The sequence below is a fragment of the Piliocolobus tephrosceles genome, chromosome 2, assembly GCF_002776525.5.
Source record: "Piliocolobus tephrosceles isolate RC106 chromosome 2, ASM277652v3, whole genome shotgun sequence".
In the NCBI taxonomy this organism is placed as follows: domain Eukaryota; kingdom Metazoa; phylum Chordata; class Mammalia; order Primates; family Cercopithecidae; genus Piliocolobus; species Piliocolobus tephrosceles.
The window spans coordinates 66,395,935-66,422,229 of NC_045435.1; the positions used below are offsets into that span (position 1 = coordinate 66,395,935).

The window sequence follows — 26,295 nt, forward strand, 5'->3', positions numbered from 1 at the left end:
CCCAGAGAATTCCCTGGGGTTGGTCCTTGGGGTCTGAACACCAAAGATGGCAACCCAGGGGAACATCCTGAGATACCCAGAGTGAGCACAGACTTAATATTCAGAACTAAGATCAAAGTAAGAGAAGTAACTTTAGCAGCCAGAGAGAAATGTAATTAAAATAAATGATGCTTCACGTAGGCCAGCAAGATGAGAAATCAGAATTGGGATATGTGAGGGGTCACTCAGTTTAAAAGAAGTGATTGTTTCAACCAATTATCTTCGGTTTTGCATCCTTGTGAGATCCAATCAATCAATTATGCTTCTGAGTTTAAGAAAGGGTTTTCAAACTTTTTTTGTTCAGTAATAAGAGGGACTCTTTTTTCACAGAATAGTGTATATAGATCTCCATTATATAAAATCAACAAAAGCAGACTTGCTCTGGTGGGAGAAAAGGTACTGGGCGGAGACCCCAGTCTATGAGACTGCGTCTGCATAGCAGCCCCAAGGCACATTCTAGAAACCTGGTGTGGGAAAACCACCATATAGATTATAGTCTGTTTTATCTTAAAACAATGCCTACAATTAAAGATCATTATCAGTTCAGATTATAAACCCGCAAGTATTCTAATACAATGGGGAAAGAAGATATGCAAATAGAGGCTTTCACTGCAGCCCCATAATTTCATAATATGTTGCTAAAGAGATTCACATGCTACAGTTTAAAAGAATATGCTAAAAAGTGAAAGCTGATAAAGAACAGGAAAATGGGAATTCAATTTCAACTATCATGCAAGACTGACTATAGGAAATGAAGGTCACAGCCCTTTAGTAGGATACATTTGTGCTGCAGAACTGAGAATCTGAAATGTTTTGGGTTTGAAAATGCCTTTCCTTGAAACCTGGGAAAGCAAAACATTGAAGATGGAATTGTGCTTGTACATTCATCAAAACCACCTCACAATAGGTAATGGTTTTATTTTATTTTGTTACAAATTCTCTAACAATAATGTGAATAGCAAATTTAATAAGCCTTGCATGAATAATACTTGATTTCATCTTTACATTTTATTAGGTAGCTAAAAGGTCATATTCAAAGGCTAATTTCACAGAATGCCTGTGGGGGCCATTAAAATGTATATATTTTCTAGCCCCTTGCTTCAAATGAGCCAATTTCTAATGGATAAAAACTGTGTGTTTGTTGTCCTATCTGCTGACGTTGCAGGTAACTATAGGCTGGTAGGAAAGACTTGAGAAAATTATCTTTACAGCTGTTATCTCTGAAGGGGGCAGGGTGGATAAAGACAGACCAAAAGCTGAAATCCAAATTAGCTGACCTGTACTTAATAAGAGGATTAAAACATTACTTTTTTCCCCTACAATGGTAAAACATACAAAGAGCAGGCAAGTTTTCATAAAAGCAATTGACCTTTTTTTGTCTATTGAGTATCATTCAACTTGAAGTCTCTAATGTCTGTTCATCAGTGCCTATTTAGAGGTACTATACAAGTCAAAGAACAGTCAACAAATCTAGCTTTAACAGCTATTGAAAGTTCTGTTCTGCATGAATCATTAAAGGAAATATTTTTTAAGCTCAGTATTTGTTTGCAAAGAATTCTTAGGTTTCAGAAAGCCACCTTCTCTCAGAAAGCCACCTCCTCACAACCAAAGCATGTAGTGTCCAAAGATCATTTTGTACAATTCAATGCTTTTGTCTTGAAATTTTAGTTTGATGAGACTAACCAAAAGAAAGGTGTAAGAAGAATTTAGGAACAGAACCAAAGGGAGAGGAGAGATTTCTTTACTTTAGTTTTTACAATTGCATTTTTTACAACATATGAAAAAACATTCAGGTCCGAAAAATATATGATGCAGATTAACACGCAATTGTACTCACGGATCATTTGACTTGGGAATCAAAGTACCTAGTTCTTTAATGCGGTCATTTATGTTAAATCTTCTTCTTCGTTCAACTTCAAGAAAAGAGTACAGGAAAGGGCTATTAGTAACAGTACCATGTATGCATTTAGCATATCTCATTAAAGGCATGTGCATATTAACTTCTCAGGTCATGACAATGGAAACCTGAACCTACTTTTTCCCTATTTTTACTATGTTTTTGGTATTGCAGTTAAAAATGAGCTACCTTTCTTTATCATTTCCAAAGCCCTTAGATACACACGATTTCTCATTTGCTTCTACAGCAACCCTGAAATCAGTTACTATCCTCAGTTACAAATAATGAAATTGTCTTGGAGATACTGTTATTAGGGACTTGGTAAGGACATCCAGCAATACCTGGTGAACTGCCCAAATTCTAACCTAACCCCTTAGAGCAGAAGTCAGCAAACTTTCTGCAAAGAGCCAGGAAGTTAGTACTTGTGGTTTTGTGGGATAAGTAGCAAAATTGAGGATATTATGCAGATATTTACTTAACCAGAGGGAAAACAAATTTCCACACATTTTTTACTGATAAAATTCAAAATATAACATATGAGTACAATTTTTTGCAAGGCAAATCTAATGAAAAGCATTAGAATTTACTTGTCATGCTGAAATTTGCATTGTATATAATTTTCATGTCACTTTCTTTTTTTAGCATTTATTTATTTATTTATTTATTTATTTATTGAGATGGAGTCTTGCTCTGTCACCCAGGCTGGAGTGCAGTGGCACGATCTCGGTTCACTGTGACCTCCATCTCCTGGGTTCGTGAGATTCTTGTGCCTCAGCCTCCTGAGTAGCTGGGACTGCAGGCACACACCACCATGCCTGGCTAATTTTTGTACTTTTAGTAGAGAAGGGGGTTTCACCATGTTGGCCAGGCTGGTCTCGAGCTCCTGACTTCAAGTGATCTATCCGCCTCAGCCTCCCAAAGTGCTGGGATTATAGGCGTGAGCCACTGCACTCGGCCTTTTTTAGCCATTTAAAACTGTAGAAAACATTTTTAACTCATGGGCCACACAGAACACCCATGCTCTAGCCTAGTGCTACCCAACAGAAATATAATTTACATATGTAAGTTTAAGTTTTCTAGGAGTACTATTTAAAAAGTAAAAAGAAAGAGATGAAATTAACATTTTATTAAATCCATTATATCCAAAATATTATTATTTTAACAGGCAATCAATGTAAACATTTACAAATTAAATACTTAACATTCTTTCCTTCATTCTAAGTTTTTGGAATCCAGGGCACATTTTACACTTTCAATTTTACATCACAATTTGGACCAGTCATATTTCAAGGCTGAGTAGGCACCGGTGGTGAATGGCTGCTGTACTGGATAGCACAGCCCTAAAACTGAAGTCCAGTATTTTCAGCTGTACCATGAATCTTCACAGCATTCCTATTTTATAAATCTAGGTGTAAGTTCAACTATCATCTTCTTAGGGGAGGATGACATAATAAGGCATATGAGATGATAAATGTCTCTAATTAATGTAGTCAAGCAAATAAATTCCAAATAATTTGAAGTCTAACAAAATGAAGTTGTTAATATTTACTCTAAATACCATAATATATGTTTCTTTTTGATCCACTAATAGTCTGTATACTTAGATAATGTGATTCCCTGCTTTCCCAATATAAATTGTTTTGGCTGAGGGATTATTCCAATGATGAAATCCGTTTTATATAATATGAAGTCCTACCATTAGACTTCTATAAAATAGGAACCCTAAGTGATGGTCAGTGGTTTTGAAGAAGGAATTATGGGGTCCTTGATCCAGTAGCTAACCTTCTCCAAAACTCTTAAGCATGATACTTTCTTCTTATTTTTTTCCAAGCACATAATAATCATAAAATTCCTCTAGCCTCTCTGGCTCCTTGCTATTCCTCACGCAAGCCAGATATGCCCCATTGGAGGACTTCATATGGCTGTTCCACCAGCCTGGAACATTGTACCTCCAGGTATGTGAATGGCACTGCACTCACCTCCCTCAGGTAGACTCAGATTTACCTATGAGACTTTCTGGTCATCCTCTTTGAAACTGATCTACCACCTCCCATGTCCATGCTGACGCTATACTCCCTTGCCTGCCCTTTGACTCCATGTGGAACTTCTGCCATCCCATATTCATGTATCCCATTGATCTATTTGTTATTTTTATTTGCTGTTGCATTCCAAGTAACCGTGTGCATCTGGCACATAGTACGCTCTCAACAAATATGTGTTAAATAAGAAACAAAACATTTAGAGTGGAATCACACTAAAAATGACTCTGCATCTTTTTTTCACTCACCAGCATACATCTTTCACTGTCAATATTTAGGTGTACTACATTTTGTTTTTAGTTCAGTGACTTCCCTTTCCAATCATTTATTAGAAAGATGATATAAGCTAGTAAAAAATTTTAAAAAATACAAAGGTATATTAAAGAAAAAGTAAAAGCCAAGTCTTTACACCATCCAACATCTATATACCTGGGCAAATTGTCACTGATAAGAGTGGCATCTAGATTTGTCGCCCATGCACATATACATCCATATAAACACATAAACAAGCACGTCTCTCTCCAGTGTGTTCTTTGTACACAATGGGATATTATATGTATTATTCTGCCCCTTGTTCATCTCACTCGGTAATACATGGTAGATGACCCCTAACTCAAAGGCTAGTTTCTCAGGATGGGAAACTCATTTTCTGGTTCACATTGTAGAAAAGTGCCTCACACAAAACAGGGTCTCTCTCTCTCTCTCCTCCTCTCTCTCTCCATATATGTGTGTGTGTGTGTGTGTGTGTGTGTGTGTATATATATGTGTGTGTGTGTATGTGTGTGTACATATATATGTATATATATGTATGTGTGTGTATATCTCTCTCCTCCTCTCTCTCTCCATATATGTGTGTGTGTATGTGTGTATATGTATGTATGTATATATATGGCTGAGTGAATGAGTGAATAATAAATGAATGTATCCTTTCGTACATTTTGGCAAGTATTCGTACAAAATAAATTCCTAGAAGAGGAACAGCTTGACCAAGGGGCAATCTAACCTTGATTATTAATTCCCAATGGTTGGATGAGACTTTTAGCTTGCTTCATAGCCTTCAGAGTTTGAGCTGATCATGTTTGCACTTTACTGACAACCTTGACCTTGAGAGTTCAGGTGCCTGATGATAGGTATCTATTGTTTTTGACAAGATCCAACTCAGTTTTCCACATTTCACTTAAGTAGTTTTGGGTAATGCCTAATTATTTTGTTTCTAAGGTGTTTTAAAAGAAGAAATATCTTAGGGTAAAATTACTGAGAAGCTGGAGGCCTTGGAGGTTACAGTTCATCTGTTTTGGTTAAAAGAAAAGGAGAGCTTCTTACACTTGACATGAGAACTGGGGAGGGGTGTAGCTCTTAAAGTAAAAACCAGCTCCCTCAGGACCCAGCAGTTCCATTTCTCAGTTCCGTTTCTAACCTACAGAAACAAACTTTCTTGTACACAAAGAGACACATATAAAAACGTTCACTGTGGTATTGTTTATAAGAGGGAAAAACTAGAAACAACATAAACACACAGCAGTTTGGAAGTTACTAAATATCATACAGTCACACTGTAAAATACTGTGCAATTAGTTTTCAAAAAGTAGATAGATCTAGACTTCTAACAGCAAAAGGTCTTCAAAACATACTGCTCAGTAGAAAAAAATCGACATAAAATGGACAATATGACACCGTTTGTGTTAAAACATAGAAATCCATATGATTTATTTTCTGTGTGCATGTGTCTATATTCTTAATACACAGAAAAAGGTCAGGAAGAGCAATGCCAAAATGAAACCAACATGCATATTCCTGGGGACTAAAGGAGAACTCTGGCCTTATTCTATCATTTTTATAAGGAGAAAGTGTTTATATATGACTCACACTCTTAAAAATCAATTCAAGAAACAGAGAACATGAGGCCATGAGATGAGAAATTCACACCCGATTTCCTACCTCCAAGCTCAATCCCTTTATTAAAAAAAAATCTGTGCAGCTTGCCTTACTTGCTTATATTAAACAAAAATTAAAGTATTCTTAGGAGACAATTTGAAGATTTGATCAAGAGTAAATTAAATGTGTAAAAAATATTTCAAATGCTTTAGGACTATTTTTTTTAAGTCACAAATAACGTCAGAAATGTAGGAGGCTACCTCATCCATTTACTCCCCTTCAGATCTCTTTCTTTCTTTCTCTTTCTTTCTTTTTTTTTTTTTCTTTTTTTTTTTTTTTTTGAGATGGAGTCTCGCTCTGTCCCCCAGGCTGGAGTGCAGTGGCGCGATCTCGGCTCACTGCGAGCTCCGCCTCCCGGGTTCACGCCATTCTCCTGCCTCAACCTCCTGAGTAGCTGAGATCACAGGCGCCTGCCACTGCGCCTGGCTAATTTTTTGTATTTTTAGTAGAGACGGGGTTTCACCGTGGTCTCGATCTCCTGACCTTGTGATCCGCCCGCCTCGGCCTCCCAAAGTGCTGGGATTACAGGCGTGAGCCACCGCGCCCGGCCCTTTCTTTCTCTTTCAAATCTCATTGGAGAAGGTACTCCCCTAATCCCCTTTTGTTAATAAGTTCCTGTGTGAGCAACACTTATAATCGGGTAGTTGGGGATCAGTTCTCCCTCTCACCAAAAAAAGAAAAAAACAAGAGAGAGAGGGAGAGAGAAAATAAAAAACCCACTACTATAAACAAGAAAAATAAAAACTCTTCAGAAACTGAAAATAAGTATATATACAAAATTCAATTTGATCTGAGATAAAATATGGGGAAAATATATACCTTGGTTTCTGTCAAATACAATTTTCTTCCAGAAGAGATAATTTTAACAGCTATAGAAATCAACTCTCGTCTACAGAATTTCTGGAAACATTTTTGATATATGGGGGAATATTAACTCTAATATCAAATGTCACGAACACAAATAAAACCAACTTACTCAGGTTGTGATTGTCCTTTTTCTGCCTCTCTTTGGCCAGTGCTCTTGCTTCAGACTCTGTGGGAAAAATACACGCTGTGCACGTGAATGAAGTCATTAGAAGTTGGAACTGTTTGAAGTTGCACAAAATGTAAACTACAAAATATCTCATTTCCCAAACATATGGAAGCTTATCTGACTCGACTCTAAGTAAAAATATGTTTTTTTAAAATGATATCTTTTTAAAAAGCTTGCATGTTTTCAAAAGCAATATATATCAAATATACAATATGTAAAAACTGGGCTTCCACAAAATGGTTAAAAAAAAAACGGTAAAAATTATCTATAGCATACTGTAAACATATATAGATACTAGCAAGAAAGATATCGATAATTAGAAAACTATGTCAATTTGCTGTTGATACTTTATTATCAGGGGTCTGATATATTTTCTTTTCAGGCCATAGAAGCTTTCAGTCCTTTTTTGATGCCTTTGTAACATGCTGATATAAAAACTGAGTAGAGGCCCAGCATGGTTGCTCGTACCTGTAATTCCAGTACTTTGGGAAGTGGAAGTGGAAAGATCACTTGAGCCCAGGAGTTCAAGACCAGCCTTGGTCTTTACAAAAAATTAAAAGAATAAGTCCAACATGGTGGTGCATGCTTGCAGTCCCAGCTACGGGAGGCTGAGGTGGGAGGATCACTTGAGCCCAGGAGATCAAGGTTGCAGTGAGCCGTGATCATACCACTGCACGCCAGCTCAGGAGACACAGAGACACCCTATCTCAAAAAAAAAAAAAAAAAAAAAAAAGAAAAGCTCCCAAATTGGATCTCTGTATCTTCTGACTAGTTCACTAGTTCATAGAATGAACTCATTTTTTCAGAAGTTGGCGCCAGATTCTGCTAAAACCTGCTGTAATGAAATCATCTAACAACTTAGGAACAACTATTTACTAGCTTGAGTCTATACAAACAAAATAGGAATAGATGCACTCGGTGGCAACTCCAATTGGAAACTTCTATTTGCATAGCAGCTCTTGTGAGATCTCTGGGATAAGAGACTGCTTTTTGCCTTACAGAGAACAAAACAAAACAAAACAGAATTTAAAAAAAAATGTTACTTGACCAATCTTGGGATTCAGAAAGCTCTGTTATTTCCTTTTCAGAAGCGATAGTTGAAGCATTACACTATCATAATTTAGAATTTTATCTCAAAATAGAAATCATTTTAGCATAACTTATAGATACTGAAGCATATATATACACCATATATATTTATTATATGGGTGTTATGTATGTATATATGCATATATATATGCATACATACATGTATATATGCATATATATGCATATCTATGTGTGTGTGTGTATATATATAAAACTCAGAAATTGAATTCTTTCAATTGTGATGGTCAATCCAAATCATTTTCTAGTTTTTTTTTCCTCACACAGAAGCATGACTTACATACCCTCCACTTCAATGATTCCTAAGTTGTTGTTGTTGTTTTGTTTTGTTTTGCTTTGTTTTGAGACAGGACTCATTCCTCTTGCCCAGGCTGGAGTGCAGTGGTGCGATCACAGCTCACTGCAGCCTGGAACTCCTGAGCTCAAGCAATCTGCCTGCCTCAGCCTCCCAAAGTGTAGAGATTACAGGTGTGAGCTACTGTGCCTGCCCGACAATTCTTGCTTTTGCTGTTGTTGTCGTCTTGCAGTAAATTTCCTTTTTGGTAGGGTAACTAACTGTGTTTTGGCTTTGGGTGGTTTTTACTTATTAGTTACTCTTTTCACTCAAATCCACGGTTTTTAAAAAAACGTCTTTCTCCTGCTTATTTTCTGAAAACAAATTTTTTAAGACACCCTTGACTGGAACAGGAATTCTCCGTACCAAATCCATATTCCATATTCTCAGTCTATTCATCCAATCCTGCAGGATGCAAGGATCAAATAATAAAAGGAGGGGTGGGGTAAGGGCCATAAAATTCACCATGGTAGAATGCCAGTTCTAATATAGTTTCCGCCATGTTTTAATGACCAAATAAATGCCTTCCCTAAAGCATTAAGCAAAGTAGAGAAATAGGTAATTTCACACTTGCCTCAAGAACAAATAATACCCGTTGCTCCATTTTATAATTTTTTCCCCTCTGTGTAATAAATCTTTTGCACACAATACAGCAAAAGACAACAGGAGGCATCTGAAGATGTAGGAAATATATTCTCATGCTATCTTAATTGTGGGCTCAAATGTGTGTCAAGGAAAATTCAAACTCCAATGGCTCTAGGGGCTTGTAAGAAACATACATATCAGGAAGGGTGGAGACAGTTACAGCTGAAAGAGTTGCCTACTATCCCCAGTGCAAAGGGGACCTTCACCATAGATACAGTGATTGGTGACATGCAGTAATTGTGGCCCCGATTCCCAGTATCTCAGGAGATTTTCAAGGATCTCCTTGAAATTTGCAGTGACAGGTACATTTGTTAGGTGTTTACCTGTGAGCTCCCTTTTTATGTTGGGAAGGTTGGCTGGACAGGAGTTGCTGATGGTGAGGCCTGGTGGGGGCAGACCTTGGTTTCCATAAAGATCAATCAAGTTTCCCGAGACAGGCAACTAGAGAGAGACAAACAGTAACAGAAATTAACTGCTGAACAATTCCCACGTTTTTTCAGATAAAAACTATGATCCTACTCTAGGATTTATGTAAGAAAAATTATTTGATACAAAAAAATCATTTATAAAATAGGAAGATATGAGATGTTTATTTTTTTATTCGCTTGCAGATATTAAAAGAGGGTCACAGGATCTCCTCAACTAGCTCCCTTTGAGGGAGGAAAGTACAGTCTCACACCCATAAAATGATCACACTAACTAGCCAGTGGGCTTATTTTGAGCATGGAGACAATGAATAATGTGGAGAATGCATTATCTAGTACAACTAGTAGCATACAGAGGGTGTTCAGGAAATGTTGGCTATTATTGTAAAACAGAATTGTATATAAAATGACCTTTTCACCAAATAGGACTTTCCATTAAAGTTAATTTTGTTCCTTCCTTCTCGTCTCCACCTCTTCTTCTTTTCCTTTTGCAAGGAAAAGCAATGAATGTTTTTATTTATTTGTTTGTTTTTAAATTGGAAAAGAAATGATTTCCTTAATGCTAGAGAGAAAAAGCATTTTCTTGAAATTGAAATTTTCCACAAAGCCACAAGAGGGAGCCCACAGACTTTAAAAGAGAGCAAAAATCTACACTTTCAAAAAAATTTAAAAAATAAAAAGTAAAAGAAATATTTAGCCTTCCCCAAGCTAGCATCAGAGTTTTTCCTCTAGTTCTGAATGGGATGTTTTAAAGCAGCGAGCTCTCCTTTGGTTGTGTATGTGCATTTCTTGGTAACTAGCTGGTTGCAGCAGTTTATAGGCCTGTTTTTGTAGAAAAGGCCCAAATTGATCCCCCTTCCCATGCCCTGAAATGCAGTTTGAAATAGTAACTATGGAGAAATCATTGAGTGACCTCACTCCTTCCACTTGCAGACATGTACCATTACTAGACTGATTCAAACAATTTCTGTAACCATGATTACTGGGTAAGACTTTATATTGTTTAGCCCTCCCGTTTCTTGATTACACATTGAATTGTATTCTACATCTGAGAAAAGTACATTCAGAAAGCATTTAGGTGTGATTAAAGTGTTTAGTGACTGAGAGGTATCTAGTAAAAACTGTATTCAACAGAGTACCTTGCATCCTCTCAAATGACCACTAACATACAGATGAAAATATGCCACAAAGTACGAGTCAAATGTGCTTCCCCTCATTGGTAGCCATTGCATCAATTTCTGGGATGGCTTCTAAACATATACTCTATGAATTAAACCCCTAGCTAAAGAGATTTGGGTGGGAGGCAATGGACATGGAATAAGATACTTCTTGATGGGTGAATCAGACACTGGCTCGAACAGGACTGGGGTGGGCAGGGAGGACAGACAAACCAGCAGAATACAACTCCCTCTTTTGCTCCTTTTTGAAAGCAGCGTTTATAGTATATGCATAAGACCTAATACACATACCCCCATACACATGCACAAAAATAGACATTGTGGTCATTTAAAATGCCCTTGTATTTCAAGGCCCTCTAACTAAGGAATTGATAAAAAGTGACTTTGATTATTAGCTATCATTTCACTAAGTGGTTTTATTTGAAATAGGTCACCTTCTCAGGGTCAGTCTTGCTCTGTGTGTGTTTAGTTTTATTCTTGTCCAATTTAACGCAAAGTGAAAGGCACTCACATGTTTCAAAATAGCCCTGTAAAGTACCAGAGAGACTAAACTTATACAGTTGTCATGATGTCTGGTAACTCCTTGGATTCCAAAGCTTTATTCCCCTATCTTTTGAGAATTTCAGGTTTTGGGAAAGCTTCTGGGTTTTAACAAACCAAGAATGTGACTTGAAAATTCAGAGCAATAAGCTAAAAGAAAAATTATTCCCCTTGCTCTAGGAAGGCAAATCACATATATAGTTTTCATATGCAAATTGTATGCAAAACTCACTGTGTTATTATGATGATTTGTTAGGGATAAATAATAGCAACTGATACACATCTCCAAGTCATTGATAGACCTATGTTGAACAGACATCTAATTCTAAGCTTCTTCTGGACAAGAACATATTTTCTAACTATATTCTAAAGAAGAGATATGTACATGACTGAGAGAATGCTTTCTGCCATAGACAGCCAGATGGACAGGGTGGGGGAGACAAAGAGCAAAGTGGGGGATACCTAGTGAGAAATGGATTGAGACAGGTGAAAAACTACAGAAAGGACTGCTGTGATTAGCATTGATTGACGACAGTGCATACCAATAAGGGAAATGAATTAAAATCCCTACAGCAAGATGCCTCATTGGGCACTCTACTGAGGTCAGACATCATTACTTCCAGTTGAAAAAGCTTAGAGCCCTCTATCTACTTCTCTGAAAGATTTCCTGCTTCGGCTGCTTTCCCCATACTTACTGATTAGGAGTGGGAAGCAGAAAGCATGCCAGAATATTTTGCTGGGGGTCATCTCATTTTTTGGGTGTCTACTTTGGGCCAAGCACAGAATTAAAATGGCACTTCGTGTATGGCATCTTACTGCTTTTTACAGAAAGAAAAGCCAAGGTTTTGGCCATTGCCAAATGGAGGTTTTTGGTTGGAGGCTCAGGTCCCATGTTAACAGCAGAACTGGGGGTGGGAAGAGTATCAACATGCTGATATTAACCAATTAGAAACTGCAACTTTCAATTCATCTCCAATTAGACCTGAGGAAATAAAACCCTGCCGCTTATTAGCCAAATGTAGATACTCCAATCTACCGATTAATGGTGCAGAACTTTATAGCCTGTGCTTAGGAGTCAGAGACCCGGATTAAAATCCTGCCTGTTTGCTAACTTGCTATGTGATATTAAGCAAGTTCTCTGACGCTTAGTGTCTCCAACTGAAAAGCAACAACCATTCATCTTACAGGGTTTTCATAAGATTTCATAGGGATAAAGTAGGTGAAACACAGTGCCTGCTACTTCAGTGATCAGTAAGTAGTAACCACTATGATTAACAACACAGTATTATAATTTTCTAGGGAGTACTGGATTCCCACTTTACAGTTTTGACAGGTGAGCTAATGTTCACTTTGATCAACAAAACCACTTGCCATGTTAATTACTAAGTATATTGTCAACGATTAGACAATTTTTACCAGATTGCAATGCAAATCTAGGAACAGAAATCAGGGAATCTGCAAGGGTGAGGTGACCAGTCATTATTCCAAGTCAGGGCTTCTACACTACAGCTGATTTTGTTTCCCCGGATCAATGTCTGGCGGTATTTTCAGTTGATGCACCTGCAGGGTATTTGCTGTTGACATCCAGTGGGTGAAGGCCAGGGATGCTGTTAAGCATCCTAAAACGCACAGGACAGTTTCCCACCACAAAGACTTATGCATCCCAAATGTCAACAGTTCCACAGTTGAGAAACTGTGTTCTAAATGGTGGTGTATATTCTTTGTATCAACAGCTCTTATTTGCTGAAGCTACTAAAAGGAAGGTTGATGGAAATAATTTAAAATGTGTCTCCTAGTCATGCATTTTAAAGAAAGGATTCTGTGGTTGGTTCTTCTGCATTAGAAAACTTCCCCCATAAATATAGTTAACATCACAATTAGGTCAAAATAACACCTTTAAGAGCTAAGAAAGAGGAAGAGACTTCTATTAACATGTATATTTCACATCTTTGTTGGGTTTTTATCCAGGCCATTTACCTAAATAGCAAGATTTCACTTCCAGAGCACAAACTGCACCGTGGACAGATGAAAGCCACAGTCTAATTGGGACAAAAAAATTGAAGGAAGATGCGCCTGGGTCTATGCCCCCATATTGGTCTGAATTGAGTTCTTCGATGTTGTGCTCCACCAAAATGAATATTTTCCCAAGTAAATGATAATTGTAAAATGTTATTATTTTTTCTCTCTGGATGGTCCTCTTCTCTGAATATCAATTGAGCACTGTTAACACAAGTAAACTGGGACTTTTATTCTTTGTTTTTGATAGTACAAGAGGGCCCTTGTGCTCTCAGAATAGTTATTTCTAGACTTCAATTCCCTAAGGACAGTTTCCTTTCTAAGTGTTCCTTCCACTTTATTTTTTTCTAAGTAGTTAACTTGAAATAAAGCATTTCAAATAATCAAATAAAAGAAAAAAAAAGCCTAACATGAAGAACATCAAATTTAAACTTTACTGTGGGAAAAAAATTAAAATGTTAATAGGTTGTAGTAGCTTTGTTACTTAATTTTGACAACTAAAACCCAAGTTCATCAAGAATAAGAGCTAGTAACTAACTTTTAGTGAGAATTTATCAGGGCCCAACTGTTCTAAATGCTTTTTGTGGATTACCTCTTATAATTCTCCCATTAATTCTATTGCAGTAGATGCTATTATGATCCCCGTTTTACAGACAAGGACACAGAAGCAGAGAGGTTGAATCACTCACTCAAGGGTATGTATTCAGATGTCTGGTTCAGAGTCTGTGCTCCTAATGTTGAAGTTACATTGCCTTTCCCCTAATGGCAAAATGCTGAAATAGATTTGTTGAAAGAAGACTCTAATGGAGTCACATTTAGCCTTTCCAGCATGGGGAAATAGAAGAGAGGTGGATGCCGGGATAAAGTCAGTGACTTCTAAGGGTGGCTGCAGGGGACTCCTCTCCTATCTGGGAGTTAATTCAACTCTGCCCAGAGGATCTTTCTTATCTGGAAATTCCCTTGAGATGGCCTCTCTGCTCCTGAATTGTCCTTCTCCCCTCAAGGGCTAAGAGTCTCCCCCTTCTAGACTGGTAACTCCCATTAGAACAGGAAACATACCTTAGTCACCTTTGCATCCACAGCACCTTGCCCGGTGCTGCCCACCTATTAGGCATATTAATAAATACTAAATTAATCTTTAATATAGTTTAGGAGCAACCAGATAATGAAGGAACAAGGCCTCAATGCTAATGTAGATGGAATGAAGAGGTATGAGGATTCATTCTACTTTTTTATTTTTAAATGTGTTTTTTAGAGACAGGGTCTTCCTCTGTTGCCCAGGCTAAAGGACAGTGGCATGATCATGATTCATTGCATCCTTGAACTCTTGGGCTCAAGTGGTCCTCCCATCTCAGCCTCCTGAGTAGCTAGGACTACAGATATGTACTACTAACCCACCCAGCTAATTTTTTATATTTTTTATAGAGATGGGTTCTCTCTCTGTTGCCTAGGCTGATCTCCAACTCCTGGTCTCAAGTGATCCTTCTGCTTTGGCCTCCCAAAGTGCTGGGATTATAGGCGTGAGCCATGGGCCCAGCCAGGTATTCATTCTAAAGGACAGAAGCATATATGGGGTCATGACAACTGTCTTCAGAAGGGTTGGTATGTGAAAAAGTTCTCCATGAAGCAAACTGGGACCCATGCTGCAATTTACAGCGTTATTTACTGTGAGGGATATTGTGAGATAAATATGTCTCACAGATAGCTAACGTAGAGCTTGACACATTATAGGGGCTCAATGAAGATCAGCTGAATACACAAATACTATCAATATTATTTGATATTATAATTAATAAGCTATACTTAATAATTTAGAATACAACTTATGTTTCCAATGCTAAATACTATAGATACTTTATCAAGTGAGTTAACCACACGATATAGGTATATTTAACAGCCCCATTTTACAGATGGGGAAACGTAGGGTTTCAGGAAGCTAAACAACATGCAAGGTCACAGAGGAAATGGCAGATTCAGGATTTGACCCCAGAACTGGTCAGAAATCTCTAAATCCTAACCATTGTGCTTTGCTATTTCCCTAGTGAGCTAGTACAGATCCTTTTTTGGAGGCTTCCAAGAAGCTGGATGGCTTGATTTTTTGGTGGAGAATATGAAGGAGATGCAAGAGAAGGTCAGGCCAGGCGTAGTGGTGCACGCCTATAATCCCAGCTACCTGAGGGAGGAAGATCACTTGAGCCCAGGAGCTCAAGATCAGCCTGGGCAACAAAATGAAATCCTGTATAAACAAACAAACAAACAAACCAGAGACGGCAAATGCATTGAGTACTAGGTTAGACCAAATGACATCAAAGGTCTTTGCCATTACAAAAAAAATCAATGATTTTACAGAATCATATCAATTCTACAGCCCACTTGAGTGTGCCCAGGGACCCATTTGACACCACTAGCAAAATGACCACTCTCATGGCAAAGTTCTTTTGAGATGACTCGGCCATTGCTAATTAATGCTGCTAGAGCAGTATAACGTAAATATATGTCTTTGGGTATATTTATAAATTCCCCAGGGCATGCTTCCCCAAGTGTTTTGCTCATGTTCGTCCTAAGATTCTGACTGCTAGACAAGTGTAGTTGGCCTCATGGGATGCACCAACTTGTAAGCAGAAAGGTTCCACAAAAGCCAACCAAGGATTCCAAGAGGTTGGGATAGTTCGGCAAGGAAACTTTTACCAAAATGGCAGAACACCTGGTTCTTCCAAAATCAGGGTGTGGGTTTAAATGGGTGGAAAGTAGACAAACTCCAAATATCACAGAAGAAGCTTGAGGTTTCAAGGGAAGTCCTCACCCCACATGAGTTCAAGGCAGTGAACTTGAAGAACTGGACCGAGATGGATTTAAAAAAAAAAAAGAAAAGTGCTATTATAAGACTCAATTTTCTGAGGATTCTGGTGTAACTAAGTAAGTGCTATTTTGTCCCCTGGCCAAGGGAATTTACTATTGGAAGTTAGTCCTATCTTTAAAAACTTTCATTATGGTAAAAAACGCATATGATAAAATTTGCCATCTTAACCAGTTTTAAGTGTATGGTTCAGTAGTGTTATATATGTTCACATTGTTGTCAAATAGATCTCCAGAATTTTTCATCTTGCAAATCTGAAACTCCATACTCATTGAACAACTCCCCTTTTCCCTTTCCCCTCAATAAATATTGGTCTTTAAAACACTAGTTATTAAGAATATGATAGTCTCATAGCGGCTCTCAGAGAAAACAGAAAAGGATTGGAGAAGGCATTCAAAGACCTGCCAAGCAGGCCTGGCTCTGATCCACCCAAGCTATGTAATCTTGCATAAGACCGTCTAAACTAGTTACAGTTAAAACTGAGGGCAAGGATACCATCCGAACTTGACTCACAGAATAATTGCAAGGACTAAATAAGATCTGCAATAAGACTTTGGTGAAACAGTAACATAAGACTAAAATGTAAGGAATGAAGGAAAATAAACAATATAGGCAAGTCTCTAAATTACAGAGAAAAACAAGTAACATATAATAGCAAACAGGACCACTTGTTTATGAACTGAAGGTGGAATAAATTTTGCTGTTGGATAAGGGTAACCCCAATGTCCCTCTATCACCTAAGAATATGAAAAAATCTTCTTGAAAAACTGCACAACCTTTTTCAGGCTGACTAGAGCACCATTGTGAATAGTGCAGTTCATAATGGTTCCCTTGGCTGCAGTGTACTGGATTGGGCATTAGATGTCAAGGGAATTGGAAGGAATAACGTCCTATCAAAACTGCTCTTGGACTCCAGGGAATGTAGAGTTTTGTCATGGGCTTATTCATAAACTCATAAAAACTTCTTAATTTCTGATGTCAAAGTCACTTATTTGTGATCCCGAGATAATTCTCCATTTTACTATTAATACATTTCAGCAGTGAACCAGTTACAAAGATACAATAAAAGTTTAAGAAAAAAGAAGAGAACCCTGGAAACACCTCAAGATTTTCTACTTCAAAAAAGGTTACCAATACCGTATTCGCCATTTGCAAAGCAGGATCCATCAAGCCCAAGATTTCTTCATTATAACTTGATTCCAGGCTAATGATGTCATCAATTACATCATCCATCTGTAGGAAAAAGGGCAACAGAAGAGAGACAAAAATAAATAAAACTATGCAACATAACCTAAAAAGAGACTCATGGTCTTTCTTTACCCAAAGCAATAACGGTCTTTAGTTAGATTCTAAGAAGTAACTGTCTTCTTTCCACTAAAATAAAATAGTATTGAAGGCCATTAACACTAATGGGTGATGAGAATAATACTTGTAGCCAGCATTTAATGAGTGATTATGAGTTGCCAAGCACTGGGTTCAAGGATTTTCATAGGCTAAGTTTTTGCCCTAATGAAAACCCTATCATGGCAGGTACTATTATTACAGCAATTTTCCAGGTGAAATAAATGAGAAGCAGCTCACTCAAAGTCACACACTGAAGAAAGACTGGAGCCACGATTTAACCCATGCTTTCACAACTATGCTAAACTGCCTGCCCTAAACAGGAAAGATATACCAGAGCACTTCATCTTGAATGATAGCTGTCATTCTACTTCCTTTTCTTCCCCAAAGACGATGGCCCATACCCTTTTCTTGCAGAAGGAAAACACAGATGGTAATTCTGCCCTTTGGTTCCACAGGGAAGTGTGGACATTGTGTCTCGCAGGCCACTGGCTATCCCTGCACCCATCTTACAGTGACTTGTAAAATAAGTTTCTCCTTGTACAGCGGCCAGTGTGCTTGGTACTCCCCAAGGAGTACACCAGGCCGAGGTTATCATTACAGTCATGGAGCTGACATTCCCACTAGATCAATTTTATTTCTGAAGTACCAAAACATCAGTTATGATAATAAACAACAGTGATTACATGTGCATTGCAGCAGTTGCAAAGATAAGTCTGTGAAAACATTTCTTCATAAACACCTTATATATTTGAGCTAGTTGGTATGTCTGTGCTTGGGTCTTAACAGTACTTCATAGTTACACAATGAAATCACAGAACTAACAGGGATGCTCTTCTATCTCTTTTGCCACTTCCATTAAAGAGGAGAGACTCCAACATTCATGGGTTTGAGTTGGAATCCCAGTTCTCCTACTTTCTAGATTGGGGCAAAGCCTCCAATCTTTTAAAGCCTCAGTTTCTCAATCTATAAAATGGGGGTTAATAATATTTACTGTCTTATGGATTCTTCTATGATTTCAGGACAAACTGTACAGAGTGTTCAAAGTACCAGGAATATAGTAAACACTCAAAAAAGGAGTCTTATTAAGTGACCCCTAAGAAGAAAATAATTGGCCAGTTTTGAATAACTACTATCTACTATTTGTTAGGTTCCATTTCTATTGACACAACTTTTATTTGTTTTGTTTGTCTTTAAGAGATGATTTTCTAATTGAGTTGGTAAATATGCAAATAGGTTAGGAAACTTATGAACAAAGTTTCCTCACCATTTTTAATTTTGTCCTTAGAAAAATAAAATTAGTGGGCTTGATGTAATAGCATTTTTAAAATAATTTTTTTCTCTTATGACAAAAGTAATGCAAGCTGATGACAGGAAATACAGAAAGGCAAAAAATTTTGTTGCCTATTGTTCTCTCCTATATCTATATACATGCATAGATATATAAGATATAGCATAATTTATATATCCATTAAATAGGATGTAATAGAAGAAACTTTAGTTACTTGGGAAAGCATCCATTACATATTATTAAATTAATATAGTTTCAAAATATATGCTCCATGAGATTCCATTTAGGAAACAATATCTAGATTATACACACACATCTTGGTTTTACTAATACAAAAATTGCTAACCTACAAATTTGCATAATATACATTGATTATGTTAAATTATATATTTCGTATCTTATTTATTAAAATTTATGTACTTCAAGAAGTTTTTAATCTTTGGAGCAACTTAGGGGAAAACCATATTTTAGTTTATTCTTCCTTGTTATTATTTAATCATGAGATACTATGAAGAAAATGGCACTGTTCATAGCTTTCTCTATTAAAAAAAAAATCAATGGGGGAAAAAAAATCCTTAAGTTTTCAGGAAGGTGTGATCCACCACAAATATAGATTCTAATTACAAAGTGTTACATCCTCAGGCTGCCAAGTCATTCAGTACCTGCATACAGGATGCTCGTGAATGTGTGTTCATGCCTGGGCACTCGCTCTCCGCCCTGTTTTGCTCTTCAAACTTATAAAATCCCTGCAAAAACACAAGCAAAAACAGCCTATAATTTGGATTTGCAAATGACTTTTTAAATGACCTGTTCACACAAAGCTGATGGCACAGCAACAAGATGAACTAAGCTTTCAAACAAAGTGGAATCTGACCAAGAGATGAAATAATAAAGGAAGAACTTGTGTCAAATCATCTTGCTAGATGACAAATTTGGGTACAGAAAAATAAAGCAGTTGGTTTGGGCAAAGGGGCAAAGATTTTAGTCCCTCTAGAAATTACAATCAATCCAACTTCAGAAAAGTTGCCTGTGAATTTGCATAAACACTTCATAGTACATAGTACAGTAAATCCCACTGAGATGAAGCTCATCATCTCATAATTCGGAAATAATGAGCATTAAATCACAACTCTCAGGTATTCGTATGCTCCAAATTTTGATGCACCAATTAGCTTGAAGGTAGTTTGAGTCTTGTCTCCAATCCAGCCTTTACCAAAGCAGATTTAACGGGCAGCAGCAATTTTATTATTGAAACAGAATGTATCCAGCAATTAAACCTTTGCGTTTCCGTTAAAGTCTCATGTGCTATATGATTCAAATTCATCCATGCACATTCCATGCTTTTCCCCCCAACTCAGGGAGAAATAAAAATAATATTCCAGACATTCACAACAAGCGGAACTTCTAAACCGCCTGTCCCACACCTCTTCTATTTTTGCTTTTCCTTTTCCACCTCCCCTTCTCCTCTCTCTCTTCATTTTCACTGCTTCATAAATTGAAAGGCATGGAAGAGAAGAAAGCACTCAGCTAAGGAAGAAGAAGCAAGTGGCAGAAATGTCCTCGCCTCCATGTTTCACTTGGAGAGGGCCAGGTCTCCCGTCATGTGCCGTACACCCAATAACCCAGTGACGGGGACAAGAGGCTGGAATGCCACAGCCACTGTGGTGAATCGGGGACAAAGGCTGGTAAATGTGACCACAAGGACAAACTAGAGTCCACAGTTAAGTGTGGGAATCATATTCAACAGACAAGTTATTTAGCATAAGAAAACAGGAGAGGAGAGGAGACATAAATTACCTCTTTTTCACAGTTGGAGTTAAGCGTAAGCATAGCCATGGGGCTGTTGGGTGCGCTGCTCCCCGGCACCGGTGGCATGACATGATCGCCAGGCTGGTTTGGACATGGCAAGCTCAGGACTTGGTTGGCATGTTTATTTGCTAAAGTGGTAGAAAGGTACTGCTTTACCTGCTGCCGTTGGGCTTGCTGTATGTGGTACTTGGTGGGGTTTTCGAGGTGGGTCTGCACCTGAACATAGCCATGGAGGGAAAAGAAGACAGCGCTGTTATTTGTGAGTTTCAGATGGCTCTTCTTTCAGGCACAAACATGAAACTGACCAGTCCACCAACAGAATAAATTATTAAGCCTTTGTTATGTACCAGGCACTGTGCTAACGGATTTTGATATTACTGAAGTTTAAAGTCTAACTCGTAGGATTTGGGGTAATACTTTGCCCTATTTTGTTTCCCTGCTAATTAACTATACATCTCTTTCAAACCTTGTATCCTTCTTCTCATATCTGATAATTAAAAGCTTGAAATTATCTTAGGGCAAAAACTTCCCCAACACACATGAAAAGGTTTATTAAGAACAAAACAAAAATGTAGAAGGGGCATAACTCAGTTTGTTTCACTTTCCTTGGCAAACAGAACAGCTTTCTTTTTAAAACACACACACACACACACACACACACATACACACACACACACCCCTCCTTAAGAACCAACTGTGTAAAATGGCTGTAGAAAATAAATAGAAATCTTCCAGTGATTAAATCAACCAGTTGTGGATTAATTCTCCCACTTTCATTTGGACATGATTATTCAACATTTTAATTAAGAAAAAACTCAACATAAAAAGCAATTCTACATTAAGTAGTTTCTTTCGAATGCATAACACACGTATGTGTTTTAAAAGACATGACTATTAACAAGTCAACAGGATGTTTTTTCTGCTTTCCTACAGACAGTAATTCAGAATGAGGAAATACTTTTCCCCAAAAAACAACATTATTCAATTTTAAGTCACTTTTTTCCTGATAAAGACAATTTAATCTTATGAGCAATGAACGGGAGCTGATGAAGACAGTTTAGACACACACTAGACAAAAAAAAAAAAAAAAGAATCCTACTAATATTTACTTTGTTCAAAACTACATTGGATTACTTCTTATGGCATCAAACAACAAACAGCATTAAAAGAGCAGATTTGTACTTATTGAAAACAGTATGTCTATTACAAAAAAAGTGGATTAAATCAATTTATTACATTATATTTCAAAGACTGAATATGAGTCAGAATAAAGCTCACCTGATAGTGATTATATTCTAGCATTTCCAGCATAACAACGTTTTAGGTGGCCCCAATCCAATGAGAGATGGTAGACTATCCCTCCCTCTACTTTCTGTAATTCCAGTTTGAAGACGGACTGGCATAGAGAAGGCACTATAAACAAGGTATCCCGAGACACCACCGGAAACTTTATCACAGAAGCCCTGCTTATAATAACCTAAGCTAATTAGTTATGCACGTAAAAAAAAAAGTTCACACAAGGGCCTTTTTTTTTTTTTTTTGGAAGCCCTACGAGTTTGCTCTTAAATGTTGATATCAATTTTTCCCCCTGGCTTGACGTCATGCTTTTTTTCATAAATATAAAAGAACCTTTTTAAGTGACGAGCTATCAAAGTCAAACTCACTGTCAGATCAAGTCCAATTCACTATTCATCTTTAGTTCCAGTAGTATTAATAGACAATGGTATTTCTCTTTCAGCAATAGGTTAAGAGCAGGATGCCCCTTTGGAGGAGACATCATCTAAAAGCTACTATTACATGAGACTTTTCCAATGGCCGAATAACTGCCACTTCCGACTGCAGGATGACTATCTTTTAGTATAGAAGAGAAGAGACTCTGGGCTGAATGTTCAAGTTCAACAGCCTCTTCTTGCATCCTGGTTTTAATATGCACCTTATTCTTAGCTACGTAGATTTGTAACCTGCCTACTGACCTCACATCAGGAAGATCGGGAACTATCCTAAATAGAACATAGCACACACAGAAGTGGATGTATATTTATGCGGATAATAAGAACTAAATATCTCCCCTATTTAACTCTCAAATGAAAAAGCATGAGCCTTTTTGCCAAGAATTTTTAAATGTTATTCTTAAGACTACAGAAGAATGAGTTATCATACACACAACCGATACATTTACATATTTATTCCTTTATTCATTCATTATTGACTGTTATGTGCTAAACACTGTACAAAGCATAGAATATACATTGTGAACAAACAGATATAATTCCAGCTTTATGAAACTTATATTCTGGGGTGAGGCAAAAAAAGAAAAGAGGCAAGCAAATATATACCTATAAATTGTGATAAATGCTTAATATCTACTGTTGACAAATGTTAAGCATAAATATTTGAAATTCAATAATGTCTGAATGCCCAGGATAACGCAGTCCATTAGGTTGACAATCTCAAATTGTTTCAAATGACTGATTTAACATGTACACAGAGGTTCACAGAGACTTTTTTTTTTTTTTGAGACGGAGTCTCGCTCTGTCGCCCAGGCTGGAGTGCAGTGGCCGGATCTCAGCTCACTGCAAGCTCCGCCTCCCGGGTTTACGCCATTCTCCTGCCTCAGCCTCCCGAGTAGCTGGGACTACAGGCGCTGCCACCGCGCCCGGCTAGTTTTTTGTATTTTTTTAGTAGAGACGGGGTTTCACCATGTTAGCCAGGATGGTCTCGATCTCCTGACCTCGTGATCCGCCCGTCTCAGCCTCCCAAAGTGCTGGGATTACAGGCTTGAGCCACCGCGCCCGGCCGAGACTTTGTTTTAATAAAGGGTCCAGACGTGATAATGATGAGGATAATAGACATTACTAAAATAAACATAAAATGAGGGCAATGAGTGGAATGTGCTTATTTCACTATTACACTTAAAAAGAAGAGATTCATGTTTAAAAATAAATGTTAATTTAGTGGCAGATCCTAATTCTTTAATGAATCCGAATATTATGCTTTGGTAAAGAAAGAAGCAATTTGCTTTCTAGGTGGCACTGGCAGTGAGGTCTTTATTACATCCAGGTTTGGGTAAGCAGAATGGGATATATTTGGCTCTTTTACTGTTAATAACTTTTTATTTTTAGGTTGAAAGCCTAGCCTATAAACACTATGCAGTAGACAGAACATCTCCAGTTGTTTCCAACCCAAACACCTCAAACAGGCAACATAAATGAGGAACATGAGCTACGAGGAAGGTAATAAGGAGTAGTGAAGTCTGTGGCAAACCAGAGGACACATATCTACCTAGCAGGAACAGCGGATAAAAGCTGCAGCTGATTGTGGACATGTGGGAATACGAGTCCAGCCTAGCTCAATCTCCAAATTTTTCAAGGGTAGCTGGCAATCCAAACTTCTTTTTTAAGTAAAATCCTCCAGGTTTAAAAATCTGATGCTCAACTGTTTTGTGTTTCACAGAGTACAAGCCTCAGCCCACAAACCACTAGAAAATAATCTCTATTTTACACTGTCTATAAGGATAATCTTCATATTTACATTCCCTTGGAGATAGCCTAGGTTATGAGAAGTTAGTGTCCAAATTCAGCCTTTTCCTGGTGCTTCTTTGAAAGACAATGTGCCGACAACACAGTCAGCAGAGTTATTAACTTGAAACCTGGGTTCAAATTCTATCTTTGCAACTTACTACCCGTGTACCTTCTGCAAATCATTAACTTCTCCAGGTCCTCATCTCCTAGCATATTGAATGGGAATGACAGTAGAGCTTGCCTCACATGTGTGTTTTCTGCATTAAATGAGATCATGTTTCTAACGGCCTTAGCACAATATCTAAAACAGCAATTCTCAAACATTTTTGTCTTAGGATCCTTTTACACTCTTTACATTTACTGTATTTACATAGATTATATCTATCAATATTTAGCATATTAGAAATTGAAATTGAGAAATTTTGAAAACACACGATTATACATTAGTACATATCTCACAGGATGTCAGAATAATGACATCTCAACACGACATGTAGTCTTTGGAAAACTCTACTGTATACTGGTGAAATCAGAGTGAAAAAGGAAAACAATACCTTAGTGTTATTCTGAAATAGTCCAGATCTGGCAGAACCCCTGCAAGGGTCTTAGATACAACCAGGACCTTCTGATCACACTTGGAGAACCCTGATCTAGAATGTGGTTGGCATTCTAGCATCATCACTGCACCAGCAATGTCACTCCCCACTGTGGACAGGTGGTGTGTGACATAGCCTCTATATGTCCACTTCCCTCCCCGAGAAGATGCTGGAGAAAGATACTAACCCTGCCCAAACACCCTCATAGCATTATTATGAGGCTCTATAGTCCTTTGACAATTTAAAGAGCCATATAAATGGCTTTTTATATGGAAAATTATTTTCTGTCTTCAGCCATCCTTACTGATAGCTTTTTAGTTAATAACTTTGCTTTCATTAATTTTTAAATAGCCAATCAAACAAGTATGCAAATAAGAACATACATGTAGCATTAAAGAGGACAGAAACATCTTTATGATTTCCTGATAATATCTGCAGGTTTTTGACCTTCCAGATGACTAACCACATTAAGGAATTCAGACAGCAAAAGTTGAGTACTGCCGAACATCTGAAGTACAGACCATAAAATAAAGCTAGAATACTTTACCATAAAATATTATTTATTGATACAACTTATATTTCATATAAATTATGCTAACTATCTGAGTTAAAGGGCAAACACCCAAAGGCTTTGCAACTTTTATTCATTGTTAGCGCTCCTATCATTTCACCCATTTCCTTTCTTCATTCAGATCTTAAATTGATAGCAAGAGAATCGGAATGGATCAACTCCTAACTGTCACACTTCAGCTTTACCACTTCCTGGGTAACACTGATAGGTTATTTTCCATCAGTTTCATTCTATAGAGATCCTGGAGCACATCACATGTCAGTTTAAGATGGTGGCTGTAGATACTACCATCTTGGCTGACAACAGAATTTACTGGGGAAGAAATACCCCTATCTAGATCTCCACTGTTCTTCTATTCTCTCTACTATTTGTAAACCAGAATTCGAGTAAAAGTGAGTGTAGATTCTCTTAATCCTTTTAATTTGCTTATTTATTTATTATATTTTTAGAGATAGGGTTTTGCTATGTTGCCCAGGCTGGAGTGCAGTGGCTATTCACAGGTGCAATCACAGCACACTACAGCCTTGAACTCTTGGGCTCATGGGATCTTCCCACCTCAGCCTCCTGAGTAGCTAGGACATGCTTCTACACTCGAATGGCTTTATATATTTTTTTTTAAATAATTCAACACAATGTTCAGATTCATCACTTATGTTTAGAGAGATAATTTGTTCTTTTGCTCAATCAGTTTAAAGAAAACTAAAGGGATTATCCTTTAATCAATTGTTATCTACCACCACACTACTATTCTTTTCATACTGTTTTTAAAATGGCAATCCATAGAGAAAGTCAGTTATGTAATCATATTTCCTGAAAAAACTGGTAAAACAGAGAAAGCTTTCTTAAATAACTAGGATAGTCTTGCATAGGGTCACATCTGATTAAGTGTCGAGGTTCTTTTCAGTCCCACAATTACATTACCACAAAAGAAAACAAAAGCCCAGAACACATATCCTTGGACATATAATCTCGTTCACTGTACAATCTGTACAAAGGTGTCCTTAACAAAAAGTAAAAACAACAAGGATATGAATCCTGACCTAAAGGAGAAGAATCAAAATCAGACGCAAATGCAAAGCAAAAGAGTCTTAAATAAAGAAAGGCTCGAAATGGCTATGGTT

The 26,295-nt window shown here is 37.5% G+C and overlaps 1 protein-coding gene across 2 annotated transcripts in view; it reads right to left on the reverse strand.

The window, feature by feature from the left end:
* MITF (melanocyte inducing transcription factor) overlaps nt 1-26,295 on the reverse strand; it is a 222,939-nt gene that overhangs the window by 9,902 nt on the left and 186,742 nt on the right. Inside the window, exons 3-8 of one of the 2 annotated variants that reach the window (XM_023200180.3) lie at nt 20,475-20,702; nt 19,340-19,423; nt 17,183-17,278; nt 9,353-9,470; nt 6,887-6,943; nt 1,877-1,952 (exon numbers count right to left, since the gene is read on the reverse strand). In XM_023200180.3, the coding sequence (XP_023055948.2) occupies nt 1,877-1,952; nt 6,887-6,943; nt 9,353-9,470; nt 17,183-17,278; nt 19,340-19,423; nt 20,475-20,702 (659 nt within the window). Of the gene's footprint in view, nt 1-1,876; nt 1,953-6,886; nt 6,962-9,352; nt 9,471-17,182; nt 17,279-19,339; nt 19,424-20,474; nt 20,703-26,295 lie in introns of both variants that reach the window. The other variant, XM_026447244.2, reaches the window with a different exon arrangement.